The sequence below is a fragment of the Crocodylus siamensis genome, chromosome 1 (assembly GCF_052110815.1).
Source record: "Crocodylus siamensis isolate JL-2025a chromosome 1, ASM5211081v1, whole genome shotgun sequence".
Taxonomy (NCBI): domain Eukaryota; kingdom Metazoa; phylum Chordata; order Crocodylia; family Crocodylidae; genus Crocodylus; species Crocodylus siamensis.
This window is the reverse complement of record NC_143395.1, coordinates 425,621,417-425,644,595: the sequence shown is the minus strand read 5'-3', so window position 1 is coordinate 425,644,595 and position 23,179 is coordinate 425,621,417. Positions and strand designations below refer to the sequence as shown.

General features: G+C 49.2%; 1 protein-coding gene and 1 long non-coding RNA gene across 2 annotated transcripts; both read right to left on the bottom strand.

The window, feature by feature from the left end:
• Positions 1-2,678: 2,678 nt before the first annotated feature.
• On the bottom strand, positions 2,679-5,427 carry LOC149875758 (uncharacterized). Its single transcript, XM_090031173.1, has 3 exons — positions 5,335-5,427; positions 4,665-4,738; positions 2,679-2,967 (listed from the first exon to the last, which is right to left on the bottom strand). Exons 1-3 carry the CDS (start codon positions 5,367-5,369, stop codon positions 2,774-2,776), a joined length of 303 nt encoding a protein of 100 aa, XP_089887299.1. The 5' UTR covers positions 5,370-5,427; the 3' UTR covers positions 2,679-2,773.
• Positions 5,428-8,218: 2,791 nt separating this feature from the next.
• Positions 8,219-15,743, bottom strand: LOC149875757 (uncharacterized). Its single transcript, XR_016439761.1, has 3 exons — positions 15,633-15,743; positions 11,246-11,357; positions 8,219-8,653 (listed from the first exon to the last, which is right to left on the bottom strand). It is a non-coding gene; the product is annotated as an uncharacterized LOC149875757 (long non-coding RNA).
• Positions 15,744-23,179: the final 7,436 nt, after the last annotated feature.

The following is a 23,179-nucleotide window of genomic DNA, read 5'->3' as shown; positions in this document are numbered from 1 at the left end:
CGGGGAGACGCCTTGTTGGACCTAGTGCTGGCCTCGGGTGATGACTTGGTGCGGGGGCTGAGGGTGCTCGACCACCCGGGCGACAGCGATCATTGCCTGCTGGGATTCACCATCCAGCGCAGGGTGGCAAAGGCATGCGGTAAGGCAGTGGTCCCAGATTTCAGGAGGGCAGACTTCAATGAGCTAAGGACAATAGTTGGGGAAGCGCTGAGGTCCTGGAGGGGAGGGGAGCCGGGTGTCCAAGGAGAGTGGTCGCTCCTCAAGGAGACGATCCTCCAAGCCCAAAGGGAGGTAATCCCAACAAGGATCAAAGGGAGCAGGAGAGCACACAAGCCTCCGTGGCTCACCAAAAGCATCCGGGAATGTCTCCTTGCTAAAAAGGAGGCGCACACCCGATGGAAAGAAGGGGTCATCACCAGGGATGACTATACTGCAGTTGCTCGGGGATGTAGGGGGGCAGTCAGGAAGGCCAAGGCAGAGATGGGACTGGGACTAGCTTCCCAGATTAAGGACAATAAGAAGTCCTTCTTTAAATACGTAGGGGGTAAAAAGAAGGTTCTGGGTAATGTGGGGCCCCTGCAGGATGCGTTGGGAAATTTGGTCGTCACACCAGACGACAAAGCTAACATGTTTAACGATTTCTTTGCCTCCATCTTCCTAAGTAGGGACCAGAACAGCCACCTCCCTGCTGGGCCCCCCTCGGGCCCCGGGGGAGGCACACCTGGGCCAAGGGTTAGTGAGGAACTAGTTAGGGAACTTCTGGAGGGACTGGATGTATTCAAGTCAGCCGGTCCGGACGATCTCCACCCTAGAGTTTTAAAGGAATTGGCCGAGGTCATTGCAGGACCCCTGGCACGGCTTTACGAGCATTTGTGGTGCTGTGGTGTGGTGCCAGAGGACTGGAAGAGGGCCAACGTGGTTCCCATCTTCAAAAAGGGGAAGAAGGAGGACCTGGGAAACTATAGGCCAGTTAGTCTTACCTCGATCCTAGGCAAGCTGTTTGAGAAAATTATTCTGGCACACATCCACAAGGGGCCAGCAGGGGACTGGTTAGGGGCAACCAACACGGGTTCATCAGTGGCAGGTCCTGTCAGACCAACCTGGTGGCCTTTTACGATCAGGTCACCAAATCATTAGACGCAGGGGTAGCAGTGAACATTGTCTTCCTGGACTTCTGGAAGGCTTTCGACACTGTCTCTCACCCCGTTCTCATTAAGAAACTGGGGGACTGTGGTGTCGGCACCCACACAGTCAAATGGGCCGCACCCAGAGGGTGGTAGTGGATGGGTCCTTCTCAACCAGGAAGGACGTGGGCAGTGGGGTTCCTCAAGGCTCGGTCCTCGGGCCCGCACTGTTCAACATCTTCATCAGTGATTTGGACGAGGGGGTAAAAAGCACCCTGTTCAGATTTGCTGATGACACTAAGATGTGGGGGGACGTGGGCACACTGGAAGGATGCAACAGGCTACAATCAGACCTAGCCAGGTTACAAGGGTGGGTGGATAAGAATAGGATGGGATTCAACACAGACAAGTGCAAGGTAATGCACCTGGGGAGGAAAAACTGGCACCATACCTACAGGCTGGGGAACTCCCTCCTTGTCAGCACGGAGGCGGAAAAGGATCTTGGAGTCATTATTGACTCCAAGATGAACATGGGCCGGCAGTGTGGGGAGGCAGTCAGGAAGGCCAACTGCACCTTGGCATGCATCCACAGATGCATCTCGAGCAGGTCCAAGGAGGTGATCCTCCCCCTCTACGTGGCACTGGTCAGGCCGCAGCTGGAGGACTGCGTCCAGTTCTGGGCCCCGCACTTCAGGAGGGATGTGGACAGCATGGAGAGGGTCCAGAGGAGGCCACTCGCATGACCAGGGGACAACAGGGCAGGCCCTATGAGGATAGGCTATGGGACCTGAACCTGTTCAGCCTCCACAAGAGAAGGCTGAGGGGGGATCTAGTGGCCTGTTATAAACTAGTCAGGGGGGACCAGCAGGCATTGGGGGAGTCCCTGTTCCCCCGAGCACTGCCAGGAGTGACCAGGAATAACGGTCACAAGCTGGCAGAGGGTAGATTCAGACTAGATATCCGAAGGCGCAACTTCACGGTCAGGTTGGCTAGGATCTGGAACCAACTTCCAAAAGAAGTTGGATGCTTATCTTGCTGGGATCCTATCACCCCAGCTGACTTCCTGCCCTTTGGGCAGGGGGCTGGACTCGATGATCTCCCGAGGTCCCTTCCAGCCCTAATGCCTATGAAATCTGTGAAAAGAAGTGGTGCAGGCTCCTACCCTGGGGGTTTTTAAGAGGAGGCTGGATGAACACCTTGCTGGGGTCATTTGACCCCAGTACTCTTTCCTGCCATGGCAGGGGTCGGACAAGATGATCTACTCAGGTCCCTTCCAACCGTAGAAACTATGAAACTATGAAACTTTGGGCTTGGGCTAACTCTATAGAGGAAATAAGGATCTCCTCAAAATTCTGGCATTCCTCTCACAGCACCCCCTCCTGCCTACCTGTCCCATCTGATTGAGAATAGGGCACACCCTTGGTTGTACCCAGGTTACACTATGAATCTATGAAACACCCGGAGGATGCCCAAAAAATGAAGCTAAAACTTGGAAAAAAGAAAGTATAACATTTAAACAAAGCCATAGGGAATAGATTAACATAAAACTTGAAGTAATGCTATAGGACAGTGCTACAGAGTTTATATGCATTGGATAGTAAAGATGTGGCAAGAGTGACAAGATACAGTTTTGCTATTTTCATGCCCAGCTAATCTACTTCCATTGGCTCATATCCCTGCTCTTCTATGTCCATGTCGTTGTTCTCCCGCTGGCATGGCAGTTGATTTGGGGCCATCTTCATTTCTGCTCCAAGAAGGCATCCAGGGTCAATATTCAAAGGTACCTGGACGATGAGATTGATGACAGGCCCATGAACAGTATGAATCAAGGCATTGTTGATACCTGGGAATCAAATAAGCGAGAGTCGTACTGGTTCATAGGGTACATATTGGTATCCTCATGCCTTGGGGCCACCTGAGTGCACAAGTGCTTGGCCTGAAGAGACTCAGCATAGGACTCTATTTAGAGACCTCATTTCACGCAGACATGACCCCAACGTGCCCCAGTCTTACAACTGCATGGTAGAGCCCATCCCTCCACATATCTATGGATACCCCTCAATCCCATCTTGCAACTCCTCCAACACTCTTCCAGCCCTGCCCCGACCCCTGTGCGCCTCAATTCTGGCCTTCAGGCCCAGGATTACTTCAACCCTGGGCTTCTTCACAGTCTGGAGCACTCTTGCTGCCCCTCAGATCAGATCTCACGGACAGATGTGTAGTGGTGTGCTCTGTGATGTCTTATTTCTGGGACCTACCTATCTCTTGCCATCCCCAACTCCTGTTAGGAAAGCAGCTGTAATTCACTACACATTCTCAGATGTGGGCTCAAATAGAGGAGCCCTCAACACTCACAGGAACTAGATTTACAGATGGCTTTTGGACCTTGACAGCACAAGCCAACCTCCAGTCCTGAACTGTCCTGGCTTCCCCAGTGACAGACAGTGCATGGTCTCCCTTCCTTCCAGGTTCCCTTGTCAGCAGCAGTGACATCTCTGAGCAGCAGATTAGCAGAGGCAGGAGATGCTCAAAGAAATGTTAAGATTCAACAGAGGAGCAGAGGTCAGGCCCCGCATGAGCACAGGTTTCAGACCCCAGGAGATGCTTGATAAGGCCTGCTTGCTACAGACAGTGCCCTCCTAGCAGTGGGTCATGGAGTCCTGTAATTGGGGAGGCAATGAAAAACACCCCCACTGCCCTTTGAAGTGCCCCCAGTTGCTCATTAACTTGTGCCCCTCCCCTGCCCAGGAGAGCTGCAGCCAATGGACTCTGCTCCAGTGCCCACCCCCAGCTGAGCCTGCTGAGAGTGTCCACTGCCTGGTACCCATCATCCTGGACCCTGCAGGCTGAGACAAGGCATCAGGTGGAAGAGAGGAAAGAAGTTCTGTTCAGGGCTCAATGCAGCTGAGCCCCTCCCTTCCCTGAATCTCAGGTGCCGCAAGACACCTGGGACCAGCTCCTCAGCAGCCCAGGTAAGTCATCCCCTGAAATGTGTCCTTCCTCTGCCCAATCCAGGAGTCTGGGAGATGGAGTGGGAGCAAGAAACTCCTAAACTTGAGGACTTTTGTCCTCAGAACAACCCCCTGAAACCTCCAGTCTAGGGCATTTGCCTTTGCTGTGATTCTGAGGTAGGACCTTGGGCTAGGTGGGGATGGAGGAGCTGGCAAGCGAAGCAGATTTTGCTGAGAATCTAAGGTACAGTATGATCATCTCTCCACCTCTCTCTCCCCAAAACCCACACAATCCCTGGCTGGAAGAGCTTGAGCCAAGGGAATGATGTTTGTCTTGAGGTAAAAGCCAGAAGAGGTCATTTAATTAGAGCCCTACAAGCTCAGGTCACAGACCCTCCCCAGTGACTGCTGCATCCAACCCAGTAACTCAGGGATGAGCAAAAGCAGCTCTCGGGCAAGCCAAAACAAGCTCGGCTCAGGAGCTCCAAGGGATGGCAACCCACCCTGCCTCCTTCCCTGGCAAGAATACCCTGGAAGGCCTTTGGTGCCCATTTTGCAGACCCTCTCACCATCCTTCCTTAGCACTTACCATTATTGATGCCACAGTTGCGTCCATGTTGGGCAAGGGGCATCTTGGTCATAGCTGGCAGGAAAAAGGTATTGCTTGGGAGGAGATAACAAAGAGAAAGACGGGTGTTGAGGCTGGTGGATTAAGCCTCTGCCTGCACTATCCCCTGCTGGGCTCTCCCTCAGTCTATTCATTCTGCAAAACCCTTGAGGATGAGGACAGGGTGGTTCTTGGCACTTTTTCTGTTGTGGGTGCCCATGGCCCAGACCTGCTTTGTTTACCCCTCTGTTATATCTTTGTGACCGTGTACCAGCAAGGGTTAAACTAAGCCATGGGAGAGAGCACAGCACTGGATGGGGACCCAGCTGAAGGCAAACTCTGTGGCTAGAGAGGCTCTCAAAGTAAAATTTAAGAAAGAGTTCTGCGTGTAGGAACTAGCGAACAGTACGCCACACCCTCCACCCCACCAGGGGCTCAAGATCCGTCCCTTCATAGTGAGCAGAACAAAGTGAACTTCATACCCCACCATCTACTAACCTCCTCTGGGGGCCCTATGAAGCTGCAAGCAGCCCGATGCCCGTCGGTCAACAGGATGCAGACTTCACGCCACCCTGGCCCGAATTTCCAGGCCCACAAATTTCCTCTTTCCAGAGACTTCTAACCTACCAGGAGGCAAAAATATGTGACTTACTGTGGATATCCTGCAGCAGCCGGAACTGATTCCATGTCGCCCACTCTGTCAATCTCCCGTATGAGGTAAAAAGACCTGGCTTAGCCCTTGCCCCGTCTCTGTTGTATAATCTTAAGAGCTGGTACTCTAGGCATTAACGCAAGTCATCGGCATTACACAGGAAAACGGTCACGAGCTGGCGGAGGGTAGGTTTAGATTAGATATTAGGAGGTGCTACTTCACAGTCAGGGCGGCTAGGGCCTGGAACCGGCTTCCGGGGGAAGTGGTGCAGGCTCCTAGCCTGGGGATTTTTAAAAGGAAGTTAGATGAGCACCTTGCCGGGGTCATCTGACCCCGGTGCTCTTTCCTACCAAGGCAGGGGGTCGGACTAGATGATCTACCTAGGTCCCTTCCGACTCTAGCTACTATGAAACTATGAAACTATGAAGTGGCTGCTTGGGAAAACTGGGTGTAAACAGAGGTAAAGCAACCGGCAAGATGCCCCAGCGAAGGAGCTCTGGTTCCATTGGGCAGGAGGGATCACGCTCCTGTGACAGCCCGATGGACTTCTCCAACTCTTGTAGGCAACAACACCTTCACAGCCCACTTCCCGGTCTGTTATCAACACCCACCCAGGCTGGGGCAAACACAGCCAGACCCAGACAGGCATCAAAAGCCTTTCTCCATGCCACGTGTCAGCAAGGCCTCCTGCCCTTGCCCTCTGAGCCCCTCAGCTCTCACACAGCATGAGAGTCACCCTGCTGTCACCAACCCAGACCCCGGGGCTCTGCCTCGAATCCAATGAAACTCAGATCTAATACTCTGTGGATATTATCAGTCACCTGCCTACTCATTATGGAGCCTGTCTGGTCTTTATTTATATCTTTAGAATGCATTTTTTACTCTATTTGCTTAAATTGATGAAAACTGTTTTACATCCTTTAACGGTATTTAATAAAGGTATAGGTCTGTATGAAATCTGAAAAGCTACAACTCATGGTTTCAAAATCATACCTTTTTATTAGACCACGAGTTCTAGCTTTTTGGATTTCTTTTTGTCTCAGATGAACATGGCTATCAAATACAACCCTGCAACCTAGGTCTGTATGAGGCACAAGTAGATAGATAATAGAAAACTCAGGATGGAAGGGAGCTCAGGAGGTCACATCTAGTCCAACCCCCTGCTCTAAGCAGGGACAGCCACAACTACATCATCCCAGGCAAGGCTTTGTTAGGCAGGGCTTAAACACCTCCAAGGATGGAGAGTCCCCAACCTCTCTGGGTAACCTGTCCCAGTGCTTCACCACCCTCCTCGTGAGAGAGTTTTCCCTGATGTCTAACTTAAACTTCCCTTGCTGCAACTTGAGCCCACTGAGTCCAGCTCCATCCTCTTTGCAATGCCCCTGAAGGGGGTTAAAGGCTGCTATTCAATCCTGCCTTGGTCTTCTCTTCTCCAGATTAAATCAGCCCAGTTCCCTCAGCATCTCCTCACAAATCATGTGTCCCAGCCACCCAAACATTTTGTTGCCTTCTGCTGGACATTCTCCAATTTGTCCACCACCTTTCTGTAGCGGGGGCCCAAAACTGGATGCAGGACCCCAGATGTGGCCTCATCGGTGCAGAATACAGGGGAAGAATCACTGCCCTTGATACGCTGGCAACGCTCCTCCCAATGCAGCCCAGGATGCCATTAGCCTTCTTGGCACCAAGGGCGCACTGCTGGCCCCTGTTCAGCTTCTTGTCCCCTGCCCCCCAAGTCCTTTTCTGCAGAGCTGCTGCCCAGCCTGTCCCCCCAGCCTGCATTGTTCCCTCCTCAGAGCAGGACTTTGAACTTGTCTGTATTGAACCCCATTAGATTTCTTTTGATCAAATCCTCCAATTTGCCAAGTTCCTTACTTGGTTTTGGAATTACTACAATACAAGTTTCTCTCTGGTATCAGGAGTCTCTTTAGTTTTCAATATCTCAGCTTCTTTAGTTTTCAGACAACTCAGCAAAGCAAAGCAGAACCAAGAGTGGCCAGAAATACTGGAACAGCAGCTCTAGGGGCTAACACTTGTAGAGAAAGCAGCTGTGCTGTTGCCACCCCAGCAAAGCATCATGAAAGTCCTTAACTATCTAGGCCCAAGGCTCCCAAGAGATATCATTCATTTTTACTGTGTGGGCACTGCTGAGCTTCCTCGCTCAATGTTCACATGTGTAGGAGAGAGAGCATTCTCCAAGACTGAGCTGGATTTGTTGGAAAATGAAGGTCTCCAAGAACTAGGAGAAACCTCACACTTCCCATCAAGGGTGAAGGCCATTTCTTCCCCTGCTCTCCCTGATGTGAACACAGCACAGCCCATGCACACACTCAGAAAGTCCAAACAACTCCTCTCTCTGGAAGGCTACAAAGTCTTCCTTGAAGAGAGGAATTCAGGTGATGGCCACATATTCATCACCCCTAAAGACCCCCCAGAAGCCCATCACAAACAGATCAACTGCCTCTCCCCAAATCCCAGAACAGCGACTCTCTTATTAGCTCTAAAATAGCATTAAAAACATCCAGAACCTTACCTGGTCTGGCATTGGTTGGGAGCCATGCCTCAGTTTCCCTTCAGCTGAGCCTCAGCTTCCCCTCAGTACTTGGACAGGCAGTTCCAGGGCCCAAGAAGAGCAAATAACCAGAGGGAAGGGGCTATGAGCCATTGCTCTCATCTCCCACATTGCTTCCAGGGCTCAAGATGGAATGAAAGCTCCTTCAGTCTGGAGGTGACACGGGCCATAGCTCCATACCAGGACCCTGCACCAAGTCCAGGACTCTCAGCAACCATCTCCCAGAAAGGCAGCCAGATGGGGTGTGAAGACAGGCAAAGATGGACACTCCTTGGCTTCCCTGGGGAAAGGGATTCTGCAACCAACAAGCTGTTAAACATGTCTCCTGGTTTGCATTTGATTTGTCTGTCTGTAGGATCCAGCATTGGTTCTTGCCCGGTCCCTCTCCGCTTTACTGAAGAACACTCTCATACTGGACTCCAAGCCTCTCACCGCACAGCATTTTCTGCAACCCTCAGCTCCATGTTTTGGGCAGTGGCCTCTGTCCCCCTGGCTGAAGGAGCCACAGGAGACCACTGTTCTTGCTCTGTGATCTTCATGTGAGAGAGGTTGAGGACCGGGCATCTGCTTTGGGTGGGAACTCCTCCACCACAAATAATCTCCTGCTGTCCAGAGGTTAGTAGCAATCTCCAGAGGTGGGGAGTGAGATCTGGGGGCAACTCCCTTTTCTCACAGCAGCTGTCTCTGGCTCTGGGGCTATCTATGACACTGGTCACATTTTCACGGTCGTTTTTCCAATCACCCTGACTAGAAACAGAAAAAAAAAGAAAGCAAGCTGAAATTGAAGTAATCATGGGACTCCAGGAGCTGGGGCTTCAGGCAGGGTGCCTCAGTCTGAAACCTGACAGACTGCCATCGCATATTCACTTTCCTGGTGTGTCCTGCCTCTTCCTCACTCCAAACCTTTCTCAGCAATTCAAAGCAGGAGTGTGAGATGTGTGATGTGTTGAATCTGCATGTCTGAATCCAAAGTTCTTTTCTATTGAATCTGCTAATGCCAATGCATGTGTACCTTTAATGCTCACAACAGCCTCCCTGCCACCTGTTCTGGCAGCAGTTTTGCCCAGGCTTGTGCATTTCTTTGTCAGTGTTGTGGACACATGTAACAAGGAGCTCTGCAGGGGAGGGGGCATCTGCTGCACTGTGTGGACAAGGCCAACACCAAGGGGTCTGGCCAACCCTCCAAAATTGCCCTGGAGTCTCCAGGAATTAGATATAAATCTCCAGAAGACTGCTGACTGTCACTCAGGAGATAAATGATAGGGCATTCATAAAATAAATATTAAATGTTGAATCCATCTTATACAGTAATTCAGTGGGTTTTTAAAATATACTAGTAATGTGCACTGGCCTTCCTGAGTAGAGTACAGTAGATCAGTCATTAAGGTCATTATGTCATGTGATGAAATCTCCTGGAATAGATTCAAACAGAGTTGGCAACCCTAAACCCCTGGATTGGCTTAGACCGGGGTGGGCAAAATACAGTCTGCAGGCTGGAGCCAGCCCTCCAGGTCATTCTAGCTGCCCTGCAGGGCCTCTAAAAATTTTACAAAATTAATTACTATCTGCCTCTGGCTGCCTGTCAAAGATGAAAAGGCACCAGTGGCAATAGGAACCAGAGGGAGCTGGCGGCAGGACCTAGGGGTGGCAGGACCCAGCAGCCACAGAAACAAGGCCTGCCTGGCCCCACCCCCTTTCCCCCCACCATCCCCTAGCTTCCAATGGAAGCCTCTGCCTAGCAGAGGCTTCTGGTCTGGAGCCATGAGGCTGTTCCCACCTCCCTCCACCCAAGAGGGAAACTCAGCTAAGAACAGGGGGTGGGGGCAGAGGAGGACCACAGATGATCACCCCAGTCCTCGGGGCTGAGCCTGTGGTCTAGCGATGCAGCTGGAAACCACGTGGTGCTGGAGCAGCTAGTGGGTAGACTGGGGGTGGGGAGAAGTGGGGGCAGTGGGCAGGTGGGCAGAAGCAGCAGGAAAGTGGGGAAATGGCAGTGAGTGGGGGTGGGGTGACTGGCAGTGAGTGGGTGGGCAGACATGAATGCAGTGACAGCTGGGCAGGAGTGCAGGGTCCGCACTATTAGGGTCCCCATTATTCTCAGCTGGCTCTGTGCAGTACCAACCAGACTGGGCTGGCTCCTTTTGCATCCTATAGTTTTGGCTGTGCAGCTGGGACATGGTGCCAGACTGGCAAGCAGGGGCAGGGGGATGTGGAAATGGCGGCAGCAGGCGGGAAGTTAGGAAGTGGCAGGAGAAAGGCGGTGGTGGCAGCCAGGGCACATGGGGAAGTGGTAGTGAGCTGGAGCAGGGGACCCATGCCAGTGCCCTGGGGCTAGGAGTGGCAGCAGAGCAGAGCCCAGGCTTGGAGGGGCACTGGCGGGGGCTCTGCATGCCATTGTGGGGGCTGTGGGCAAGGAGGGAGAGAGAGTACCCACAGCCACCTCACGCTGCCGTACATGCAGACCTCACACCTACGCCTCCTCAAACACTCCAGCCACCTTCCTCCTCACACAGCCCCCACAAACTGCATACCCACCCACACCCTACATATTTACCCACACATCCACGTACACACCCTCACCCCACCTCACATACACACCCCCACCCCCACACCTATCCAGCCCCCCACAAACCTCCCCACACACGCACACTCTTCCCCACCCCACCTATCCAAACACCCATAGCCTCCCACAAACCTATACCCACCTACCAATACCCCACCTCCCCACAGTATACAAGAGTAAGGCTTCATTTTAAGCTATTTTACAATCACCTCTATGTACACTACACAAATGCATGTAAATCAGACAAAAAAAAAATTTAAATCAAATTAATGAATTTTGTATTTGATTTTTGATTTTTAAAATATAATTCCGTATTTTTTCTAGTTCCGAGATAGCAAACCCCCTTGCTGAAAGGAGTGCTTCCGGGGGCAAGGGAAAAGACTTCTGGTGGCAAAGATCAGGGGTTAGAGTGCATATTTCCTGTATCAAGATGGCCACCAGGGGGCGGAGCACCTGTCAAGGGGTGGGGCTACCCATGCAGCCCTCAACAGCTTGCCAAAACTCGGTAAGTGGCTCTCCAGCTGAAATAATTGCCAGCCCCTAGATTAGACAGAAATACAGTTCCGGTCATAGCTGCAGTTCTTCACCTTTCCCGGACCAGCGCTCCTGCCTTCCCTGCTGCCTGGACACAAGCTTCAGACTCTTCTCCCTCCCAGCTCTGAGACTGCGCAAACCCGTGACCCCTCAAGCACAGGGACACCAGTCAATGACTTGAGCCAAGCAGCTGCTCCTGCTCCAGCACATGAGACTGCAGGGCCATTTGGGAGGGAATTCACCTGGTTTCCATTGCTGCTTGCAATCGGATGTAACTCCTTGGCACTGTCCCATCTGCTGGGGAAATACTCCTTTGTACGGAATGGGTTGGCTGCCATCCACAAGGAGATGGACCTAAGGAGAAAGAAGAAAGATCCTCTAAAGAGTCAACTGAGGCAGAACGGGAGCCTGGTCTGGAGTTTGAAGGACAGGAGAGTGATGGGCACCATCAGCACTCATAGTAGCTGATTAGACAAGTCTGGGCACTCTGCAGGTATGTGTTTGGGTGAAGCTTGCCCCGGAGGCGCTCTTTTTTGGTGGTGATCATTAAGTACTTTTAATGACAACATTAATTAATTGTATTGTTCAGAGAAAGATAGGCTGAATATTAAATGATTGGGGGCGGAGAGTAATGCTTATTGAAAGATTAAACCCTTCCCACTATTTCAGTCATTCATGGTTCTGACCACACATCAGAGGTCATTGCACTGGGGTCCTGGCTCATGACTGGGACTCCAAGGTACCAGGTAATATAGGAAAGCGAGAAAAAATAGAATCCCTTGCAAGCAAGTAAGCAAGCAGCCCATTTTGGGGGGAGTGCAACAAATGGGCCCACCCTGAGGGGTTTGGGTTTTTTTGGTAATATTAAATATTTAAATGCAATATTGAAGACTGGAAATGACTATCTAGTCAGAATCCTAAACACAGGCTGGGACATCCTGCCCAGAAAGTGCTGCGTCAAGCCAAGAGACTGTTTTCCATAATTAATGGCAAATCTTCTCAGTGGACACATCTACATATTCATTAATGCTCAGTAGTTACTGAGCAGATGTGATATCTTTTATTGTACTTTATTGGTTGCACCCGTGTTGGTCTAAGGACATAGGCAGGCAAAGTTCTTTGAGTAGATGTGTTATCTTTTATTAGACCAACTCAGTAGTTGGGAAAAAGTTCTTGGCAAACTTTCAGTCACAGTCACCCTTCTTCAGGGATAGGGAGTCTCTGCTGTTCTGAGACTCATTCCTTGGAGTCTCAAAAGAGCAGAGACTCCCTGCTAGACCCCAACTCCATGCGGCACCCAACAGCTGAGGAGACGACGATCCAGTTACCCATGGATCCTGTTACTCATTAGCCAGAACAAGCAGGGACCAGTCGAGACAAACAGAAGCGGCAGAGAATCTGGGGGCAAAATTTGAGCACCTGATTCACCACCCCCAATCACTCCTCCAGCAACTCCCCCAACAAAATTCTAGCAGAGATTGGGGGGAGCTTCCTCATAACTAACCCACTATGACCCACTGGCCCAAACACAACTTGCCGCTCTTGCAGTTGCACCTAAATGTATCTTTGCTTATTCAGCATCCTGTCCCACCCACATTAAAAAGTCTTTGAGTTCTTTGCAACAGAAGAAGTGCTCTATTATGTTTCTGTAGTCAAAAAACAGGTGAAAACCAGAGCTGGGATTGTCCAAGGGGAGCCCTGGTTCTACAGAATTACTGGCCTAGACACACAGGACACAGCAGGGCTGAGGGGGTGGCAGGAAGGCAGGACTCAGTGCAGTGCAGTGCCATCCATCCCTACCCTCAGCATCCATGTCCACCCCCCAGCACAGCAGGCTGCTTCCAGGCATAGGAGACCTCGACATGACCCAGTGGATTCTGAATTCCTTCCAGAAATGCCAGCCACCCTCCTTCCTGCACAGACTGCTACTCTTGGGTCGTGGACTCACAACATGTTTACTCCGAAGCAATATCCCCAGGTATTCCTCAGAAGTGTGTTTATTCTGCAGTAAGGAGGCACAAGCTCTTGCAAGCTCTCTGCCCAAGGTCGGCATGATGACAGTGTCTGGCCACAAGGCGGCGAGAGAAATCTTTGACATGGAGCAGTGACTACTCTGGAGTGAAATGACTACTGACCCGCTGAGCAGCAGCTCTGCAGAAAAGGACCTGGGGGTGACAGGGGACAAGAAGCTGAACAGGACCCAGCAGTGTGCCCTTGGTGGCAAGAAGTTGAACGGCATCCTGGGCTGCATTGGGAGAAGCGTTGCCAGCAGATGGAGGGCAGTGATCCTTCCCCTCCATTCAGTAATGCCATATCTGGAGCCCTGTGTCCAATTTTAGACCCTTCACTACAGAGAGGATAGGGATAAGTTGGAGAGAGTCCAGCGGAGAGCAACAAAAACGATTGGGGTGTTGGGGCACATGACTTTGGAGGAGAGGCTGAAGGAACTGGGCTGACTGAGTCTGCAGAAGAGAAGACCGAGGGGGATTGAATAGCAGCCCTCACCTCCCTGCAGGGGGGCTGCAAAGAGGATGGAATTGGGCTGTTCTCAGTGGGGGGAAGATGACAAGGAGCAATGGGCTTAATTTGCAGCAAGGAAGTTGAGGTTGGATATTAGGAAGAACTTTCTCACTAGGAGGGTAGTAAAGCACTGGAACAGGCTCCCCAGAGAGGTGGTGGACTCTCCATCCTTGGAGGTTTTCAAAGCCCGGCTTGACAAAGCCCTGGCTGGGCTGATGTATTTGGGGCTGGTCTTGCTTTGAGCAGGAGGTTGGACTAGATGTGACCTCCTGAGGTCCCTTCCAACCTGAATTTTCTATGATTTTGTGAAACTGGCGGTGGTAGCAGACACACAACACACATACAAGAGTCATGTACCACAGAGTAAATTTACTTCTCGCTTTCTTGGAAGTCACTTCACCCCAGAGAACAACATTTTCTCCAAAACAAGCCTGGTGTGTTGTGTGCCCCTTTCTCTGGTCCTCTGGAGAAAAGTGTGAATACTCTGAAGTGTTGTATGGCTACACACCAAATCTGTGTTTTAAAGAGGCAAATATTTTGAGACAGAGGTCTCCACAAATGAGTATAAGCAAATCCCTTAGAATTCAGGAGAAATATTTATACAAAATACAGTGACATCATGAGACAAGAGCTACCCAGCCTCAAACACCAGAGCTTAGGCTAGGTGCTAGTTAATGCACTATCCTAAAAGCCCTCCCTGCTCCGGTACAGGATTCCTGGTGCAGTCAGAGATTACGGGAGCCACAGCTCAGGGATGCTATATGCCGAAGTGCATCTGCTCTGTCACTGCTGCCCCTGTCATGGCCCTTGCCCCAGTTCCCAAACCACTGCAGATTCACCTTGGAGTCAGTCTTGAGGATGAGCCCATGGACACACTGAGCCATCTCTGATATGGCATCCTGAAGGGCACACCGAGCACAGCAAGGTGCCTGCAGCCCCAGCTCCACTACTGAGCCCTCCTGCTGAGCAGAAGGGCCCTGCGCTCACACCAGAGGCGCACCCCTATCCCCTCGGTCCTCCTCAGCCGCAAAACTCTTCTTGACATCAAGAAAGAATGCGACACAAGTGGCTTCTGAGTGTCTGTCAGCACTGGCTCTGCCATCATCATGTTGCTTTTGTGACAGCAACATCAGTCTCTGCTGGGTGGCGGCACTGGACATGAATTCGACTCTTAGTTTAAGACACGGTTGAGATCCTCTAACTCAGGGATTTCACAGACATCTCTGGATCACCAGTAATTCGCATATTAGCCGTATCAGTTATCCACTGACCTTGATGTTAGCTAAAGTTGCTAGTGGTACCTGTCCTTATGTTAACCGGAGTTGTGTGCACAGCATTGGATGAAGTGCGCTTCCACCCATGAAAGCTCGAGCTATATATTTGTATCTATTTTAGCCTATAAACTGCAAATCTACCCTGCCTTTCACATGACTTCAGACTAACATGGCATATTATGTCTTATTGTTCATGTAGAAAAATATAATTAAAAAAAATCTATGTATTGTTTAGTATGATGCTGAAGACACAGGTCTGCTGATATGCAAAGCAGAGCGGGGTTTGTAATTTTGTATTAGGAAAACAATACAGGAAGGAGAAGAGGATAAAACAAAGATCAGAGTTAAGCAAGCTAAAAATATTAACTCAGGTGAGGAAAAAACTGTCAGTGAAATGTCAGATGCATTGTTAAGGCCCTTAGGAAGGTTAGATTGTGTTTAATGAATTGGAGTAAGTACTGTGTATTTAATTCTAATGACTTCAGAACTAATGAAACAACATCTTTTGATTATTTTTTGCTTATATGGCTGTGGGTTTTATACTTAATATATAACATAGCAAATACATGCACAGTCCAGTTAAGTGATATTTGTTTTTGATTTGATCTCAAACCAAATAATATAGCTGTGTCCCTAGGCCCTCAGCATATTGGCAAAGCTTCTATCTTTTTAACTGGATAAAATAGACATTATATATACATTATATCTAATGATTTGCCATACCATCTGCACCCCTTGCTTCAAAATCCTAGATCCATCATATTGAAACGTATTACATTTCCTGCTTTCCCCCTATCCACAAATCCCTATGGGCTATTCCTTATTATTGTCTTACCTGTTAGAGTCTAGGTGCTTAGATATAGGTTCTTTGAAGACTTGCTCCAGTATCTTCCCATGTATCAAGATAGGTAGGGACCTACTGAATTCATGGCAGAAGTGGGGTGCACTGTGGCTCCTTTAATCTTGCAGGTTCCCCCTTTCCCTCCTGCTGATTGGTGGAGAGGTCCCACTCGTAGCTCACTCCTGATCAGTGAGGAGGCAAAAATGTGGTTTTAAATATAGCACTGTTTCTGCCTCCTGCTGCTCTTTGGCTGAGGGGCCCTGGACAGCCCTGCTATTTGCTGCTAACTAGTGCGGAGGCAAAAATAGCACCATGTTTCAAACCACATTTTTAACTGTCCTGCCGACAAGGTGAAGGCAAGGGGTGAGGTGCATGCCGGTGAACACGCAAGATTAAAGGAGCCGCCGCACACTCTACTTCTGCCATGAATTTGGTAGGTCCCTAAAGATAGGGCTAACTAATCTGTATTTCCCTGGGGCCAGCTTTTTCCAGTTTTAAAGGGTAGGCCCTACATTTGCCCTTTCCCAGTCTCCTAGGACCTCACTTGACTCTTCTGCATAATAAAAGGAATAAGCGATGATCACTGTCTCCCAGGTGGCCCATCACCCGCAGCCCCCTCACCAGGTCATCACCCGTGGACAGCACCAGGTCCAACAAGGCGTCTCCCCTGGTGGGGCTGTGCACCTCCTGGGTTAGGTGTCCATTTAAACGAGAGGAGACAGAGAAAATAGAAATATATTTTGAACAGCGCAGAGCAGAATAAGTTACTCATCCTTGCCCTAGAGCAGATACACACTGTTTATAATATGCATGATATTAGGTAATGAAAAATTAAAATTACAGTAGTCAAGAAGGCAAGAGACAATTATATGGGAAAGAAGGGAGCTTAGCTGACTTTAGGCAAGTGAAACATCGGCATTGCCCTCGGTTCTGGAAGTTTCAGATATATGGAGAGAAGAGAAACAAAAGGACACAGGAAAAAAATGATATAAAACAAGTTCACAGTACTGTTAGTACAAGAGCAATTTCAGAAAGCACAAAAGTGAGAACCCATTAGCCGTAAAGAAAGCAAACATAAAGAGGGTCATAGTGCATACACTGGCTTCCAAAAGGCTGAAATGAAGAAGTCAAAGCAATAACCTGACATATTTCAATAGAAAATCTCAAACAGACCTGGAAGTAGAAATTGCAATCCTTCACTTCAATCGCTACACCACTCTTCTGCCCAGAGCTGGACTCTAACCGTTGAGCCCTGCCTCTCCCAGGCTCTGAAATAGAGCTGAAGGTCTAGGGTCCATTTACTTGGTAAATTTAACTGACCTTAATCACCAAAGAGAAACTCAAAACATTTTGCAATACATACAAGCAGCTAACCACATAGACTTGTCCTAACCCCAATGAAACACCTAGCAGTTTAACAGAATTTTTTTATTGTCAACTGACTCAGACAGACTCAAAATGAGTTTCAGACTTTTCTTTTCTGTATATGTAGGCACAGAATGATGGAGACAGAACTTTTAGCAACTATTTTTCCCTTTTTATTTACAACAGAGCCTGATCTACTATTACATTTCTTTCCTGCAGCACTGGCAGTTCTGTCCAAAGTTGTTTGCAGAAACTAGGCACATACCCTTCAGTATAAAACCAGCTCCAAGACATGTAATGAAGTTACCAAGAATCATTAAGACTCAATAGCTGTTTTTAAGGAAGCAAACTCTTACACTCATGGATATATATTTGTTTGCAAAAAAAAACAAACAAAAAAAATCACAGGAACTAACAATACAGCATGATTTGGCATGACTTCAAATGTTCAGATGATATGGAACCACTTTTTTAGCATGCTTATATATGGAAAAAGTGTCTTAAAAAAAAGCACAGCACAAGCTGCCTGAAACAAAGCACACTGGAAACCTATGGCACCAACCATTATAATTTGGGGTCCCTAAGAAACATGATAATAGTTTTAACCCTTTTTTCAAATTGAGTAAAAAAACTTTAAAGCCAAACTAGGGGAAAGACAAACTAGTGGAAAGACGTATCATCAAGAGTAACATAGTTTTGTTCCAGGTTTTCTTTGCTGATTTTGATACCGATAGGGAAAATTCCGTGACTGAATTGTACTAATAAGTCATCAATGTAATTTAGTCATGAAAATTCCCCTGTCAGCAGGGATCCTGGTTCTCTGTTTAAAAATCACATATTCTGTGTGTCCCGAGAAGCAGGGTGATGCAGAATACTTACCTGCAGCCTGGAACGATGCTCCCAGAGAACAGCGGGTGGAACCCGTGCGGCTTGTGAGACGCCTCTATGTGCAGCTGCGGCCGGCCGGTGACATCAGCACCAGACGCTGGCCAGCGAAGATAAAAATGGGGCGGCTGCGGCGGAGGGGGCAGATGGTCCTGGGACGGAGCTACTGCAGACGCCGCTGGAGAGGCAAGTCCCGGAGGAGTGTCCTGTGGAAATTGGAGAGCCGGAGTGAGGAGCGTCAGGAAGAAGACATCGACGAGGCAGCCCAACAAAAGGTGGTGTGAGGCTGAGGTGCAGGGGTGGTGGAGCCCTGTGAACAACTGCTGGGTCGGGCCGGGGCACCAAGGGACCCGTCAGACGACCCCGCCCATTGCAGAACAGCAAGACGTGGCAGGAGAGAGCGGGATTGTTGACGCAGGGCTGTAGACCTGCCTCGACGCTACTAAAGGGCTCGAGAGTGGAGTAACATCTGGCAGGAAAACCAGAGCCACTTCCACGTGGATAGTGAAAGCCTGGTGGGCACACTGTGATTACCACCCCCTCCCCAAATCTGTGTTTTCCCATGTTTAAACTGAAACACCACTATATATGTAGGTATGAGTGGAACATAATGTTTTATTGATACTGTGAGTGGGTGGGTCCCCTTGCCTCCCTTTGTCATGTTACAACCACCAGGACCTCTGTCTCATCTTCCCTCTTTCACCCACCATGCCTTGGTGTTATAATAATGTTTGGGGGGATGGATGGTACTTTGAGCATCAGTCCATGTAACAGGGGGCCAGTCTTCCACAGGGCTCCACCTTCCCTACACCCTGCCCCTTTCCTCTTAGGCAATGGAACATTATTCTCTGTTGACAGCGAGTGCAAGTTGCTAGGCCTAGATTCCTCTCAAACCTGGTTTAGTTCCTTGCTCTGCAACTTGCCAGTATCTATTTCCTCTGGTCAAATCTCCTGCTTCAGGATTAGTTAGTTAGGTTTACACTTTGTTCACCTTATTTTCTCCCTCTCTCCAGCTCCCTTCATTGTCACCTCCAACTCTCCCTTTGCGAGGATCTATGTTTTGGTGATTATCCCTGGGTTGACCTGTCTCACGTGGTTTGGTCTTTCCCAGCTTTGCTCCAGGCCTAGCAGACTAAGCTGCTTCACAGGGTCCAGGTGCATGGATTAGGACCGAGTTAATTATAGCTCAAATGCAATGGGGATCCTTTTCCCCAGCTGTCCCTCCTTTACCCAGGAGTACTAAACAACAACAACAAAAAGGGAACAGACACTTGTCTACTGCTTCTGTGGTCCAGACTCCCAAATACACAAAAGAAAAGTTCTGATCCCCCGGCTCCCTCCAAATTCAAAGGTCCAGCCAGGCTCACATAACTGGTTTGAACCTTGGTGCTATTCTCTCTGTTGGACATGACAAATACCTCCTTTGTCTGGACCACCTCTGCTTCCCTCAAGGCTACCCCCAGATTGGTGGATCTGCTCTTACCCTCTTCCCAGGCTGGCTTGGCCACCTGTCTTCCGGGAAATACTCTCCGGCTTGTGGGGGAGTCACCCACTACTACCCTGCTGTCCACTGTCGCTTATTTATCTGGATGCACCAGGGCTGTCCTTTGCTTGTGATCATTGGTGTTGTGGTGTCCCACAAGGATTCAGCTGGCTGGGTCCCTGGTTCTGCTGGTTGTCTTCCTGATCCAGCTGCCCAGCCTTTGTTCCCTGAAATGCCAAACACCATGCTTCTTTCATCATCTTTCTTTAATCAGCTTGGGCTTCCTCCCAGACCAATCAGCACCGGCTTCCCGGGACACAAGTTCTTTGGTCCCCCGTGTCTGCGTGCCACTCCAGTTTTCCCCTGAGCCTCTATGGTGCACCAGGGAAGTTCTGCTCACCTGCACCTGGCTGGGTGAGTTTCCCACTGGCACTGCCAGTCCCATGTAGGTATAGCAGGGGCTGTGTCTCAGCCACTGTTACAGATACATTTACAATTTTAAAGCAATTTAAAAGTCTACCAGTGCCTCAATCACCATAACAAAACACATTCTAAACACTTTAAAATTTTTATGTTTGATTTTGAGTTTTTTATCATAGAAAATCAGAGTTCCCCCAGCACCCTTTGCTCACGAGGACATGGGTCCAGTTGTGGCTGCCCCCTCTCCTCCCTCTACCACTGCTTTGTGGTACTGAGCAGCCCTGAAATACTGGTGCCCTGCCCATGCCATTTCCCCTCACTCCCAATCCACATCCCTCTGGGCCCTTCAGTGAATTCATGAATGCATGCATGAATGAATGAGTATGGATGGGAATAAGTGAAGCAAATAACCTTACTGCTCTTTATTCTTTTCATGTTGCATGCTTTATGTCTTATGTTCCAATAAATGTGGTGTTGTGCCTTATCCCCCGACAAGATTTTGGCTTGTTTTCAATTCACACTGTACACCCTGTGCACACAACACACATGGCTCCTGTCACTCCAGCTGTCCACTCTCTGGGGGCTTCCTTTCAGCTCTCTGCCCCAATTTATCTTCTGGCTCCTCCCCTAGGAGCCAATCTGCCTGGCCTGGATTTCACTTACTTTCCCGCTGTGGCCCTGATGGAACTTCATTGGGAACACCTGGGCTCCCGCTGCACTATACTGTCACGCTTTTCCTGCTGTGACTCCAATGTGAGTACCTTTTATTCCCTCTAGTAACAGGCACTACATCAGGTGTCCTGTTACCCCATCCTTCTTCTGTGCAAATGTGTGAAGTGCACTCTTGTCATCACAAACATCATTTTCAGGCACATACAAGACAACCTCTAGACACCCCACTCTAAGCACTGGCATCTCCTTGACTATGTTATTGTTAGAGCCCATGATAGAATGGATGTCTGTAATGGCACAAGTCACATGAGGAACCAATGACTGCTGGACACACCTTTGCTTGTCAGGTCCATCAGTAATTTCTGGCTTGCTCTGAAACACTGAACACTGACAAAAGCAATATGAAGGACTTCCAGCACGAAACCTCTTCAAGATTGAAGGTCTGTAAGATTCTCTGAAAGCATCTTCATGAAAAGTTGTCTGCCCTGGCCACAAATGAAGAAAACACTGGGGAACTCTGGAAGGAGTTTAAAACTAGTCTGTGCTGAATCTATAGGCTTCGTACCACCCATTGACATCAAGACTGGTTTGATGGGAGCAGAACTCAAATCCAAGCCTTACTTAATCAGAAGAGAATGGCTCATTTTACTTGGCAAGATGATACCTCATCTTGGCAGCAGAAGGAGACATATCAGCTCTACAAACCTAAAGCTCAAAGGAGAATCTGGGAAACCAAATATCAGTGGTGGCAAGTTGAAGCCAAAGACATTCAGCAACAAAAGCCATCTATGGTCCAACTTCCCATGTATCATCTTCATTAATGATGTGGACAATGGAGACAGGAGTGGACTGGCCAAGTTCACTGTTGACACCAAACTTTGGGGCAAAGCATCCATGCCAGAAGATAGGCGGGTGATCCAGGCTGACCTGGACAAGCTCAGCAAATGGGCAGACGAGAACCTCATGGTGTTTAACACTGAAAAATGCAAGGTTCTCCATCTTGGGAGGAAAAACCTGCAGCTTCCTGATAGGCTCGGCAGTGCTACGTTGGTTAGCACTACAGAAGAAAGAGACTTGGGGGTCATCATTGACCACAAGATGAACATGAGCCTCCAATGCGATGCTGCGGCTAGTAAAGTGAGCAAAACTCTGGCTTGCATCCATAGATGCTTCTCGAGCAAATCCCGGGGCGTCATTCTTCCCTTGTACTTGGCCTTCGTGAGGCCGCAGCTGGAGTCCTGCGTCCAGTTTTGGGCTCCACAATTCGAAAAGGATGTGGAGAAGCTTGAGAGAGTCCAGAGGAGAGCCACACGCATGATCAGAGGGCAGGAAAACAGATCTTACGACGACAGGCTGAGAGCCATGGGACTCTTTAGCCTGGAAAAGCGTAGGCTCAGGGGTGATCTGATGGCCACCTATAAGTTTATCAGGGGTGACCACCAGGATCTGGGGGAACGTTTGTTCACCAGAGCGCCCCAAGGGATGACGAGGTCGAACGGTCACAAACTCCTGCAAGACCATTTCAGGCTGGACATAAGGAAGAATTTCTTTACTGTTCGAGCTCCCAAGGTCTGGAACAGTTTGCCAGTGGAGGTGGTTCAAGCACCTACATTGAACACCTTCAAGAGTAAATTGGATGCTTATCTTGCTGGGATCCTATGACCCCAGCTGACTTCCTGCCCTTTGGGCAGGGGGCTGGACTCAATGATCTCCCGAGGTCCCTTCCAGCCCTAATGTCTATGAAATCTATGAAATCTAGTTTCCTGCAGTCACAAGATGGTTTGATGCTGTTCCAAGACAACAAATCTGTCCAATTAGATGGAAAGAGCACTTTGTGGCACCCCTGAACCATGAGTTAACTGTGATAGAAATCGCCGTCAAGTCCATCCCCCAACACTCCAGAAGGGGACCACTTGCCAAACCTCTTATTTTAGAAGAAGTCTGGTGTGCTATCAAGAAAACCAAACAACAACAAGGCTACTGGACTGGATATCATGCCTGCTGAAACCTTCATGGCCAGCAGTGAGGAATTAGTCCAGAGACTCTAAACATTTATTCTTTTAATTTGGAACAAGCATCCAAAAGGGAAGTTGATATGATCTTGGTGGTAGTTGAGCACTTCCCTTACCTTGATTTCCACCCCTCTCAGAGAGTGAACATTGATGAGACGATATAGCACAGGATCTGGTGTGCAGGTTTGCAGTACAGTTGTCATCCTTTCTCTCCTCTATGGGTATGTGTCACGGAGGCACTGGGGTGCTCCGTGCCTAAGAGAGAGATAAGGTGAGCTGTCAGTCACCAGGGCAGCTCAGGTGCGGGTTGCTAGGGCAACCATGTTAGAAATATTATTAAAAATGCATTATCAATAGCAGATTTAGAAAAAAACACAGCTGCTAGCCCTCCCTTGTCTCCTTAATGGGAGAGGGAAGGGGGGGTTGGAAACTGAAGGGAAAACTACCAAAGGCCCTTTGTATTAAGTATCACTCCCTCTTTGTTTTGCAAAGTTACTATCTCTTTGTTACAGTAAAGCATATACTCCTCAGCTTTTCTCATGCAGATAAAAGTAGATTACAGTTCTAACCTTGAGGCAAGGAAAAATTTCAAACTCTTATAACCTTAAATATTGTCTGCCCATGCGCAATAACCTAATACATATTAAGCCTATCCGCCCCGCATACTTAAGTAGTTAATTATAATGCACATGGGACGTATGAAG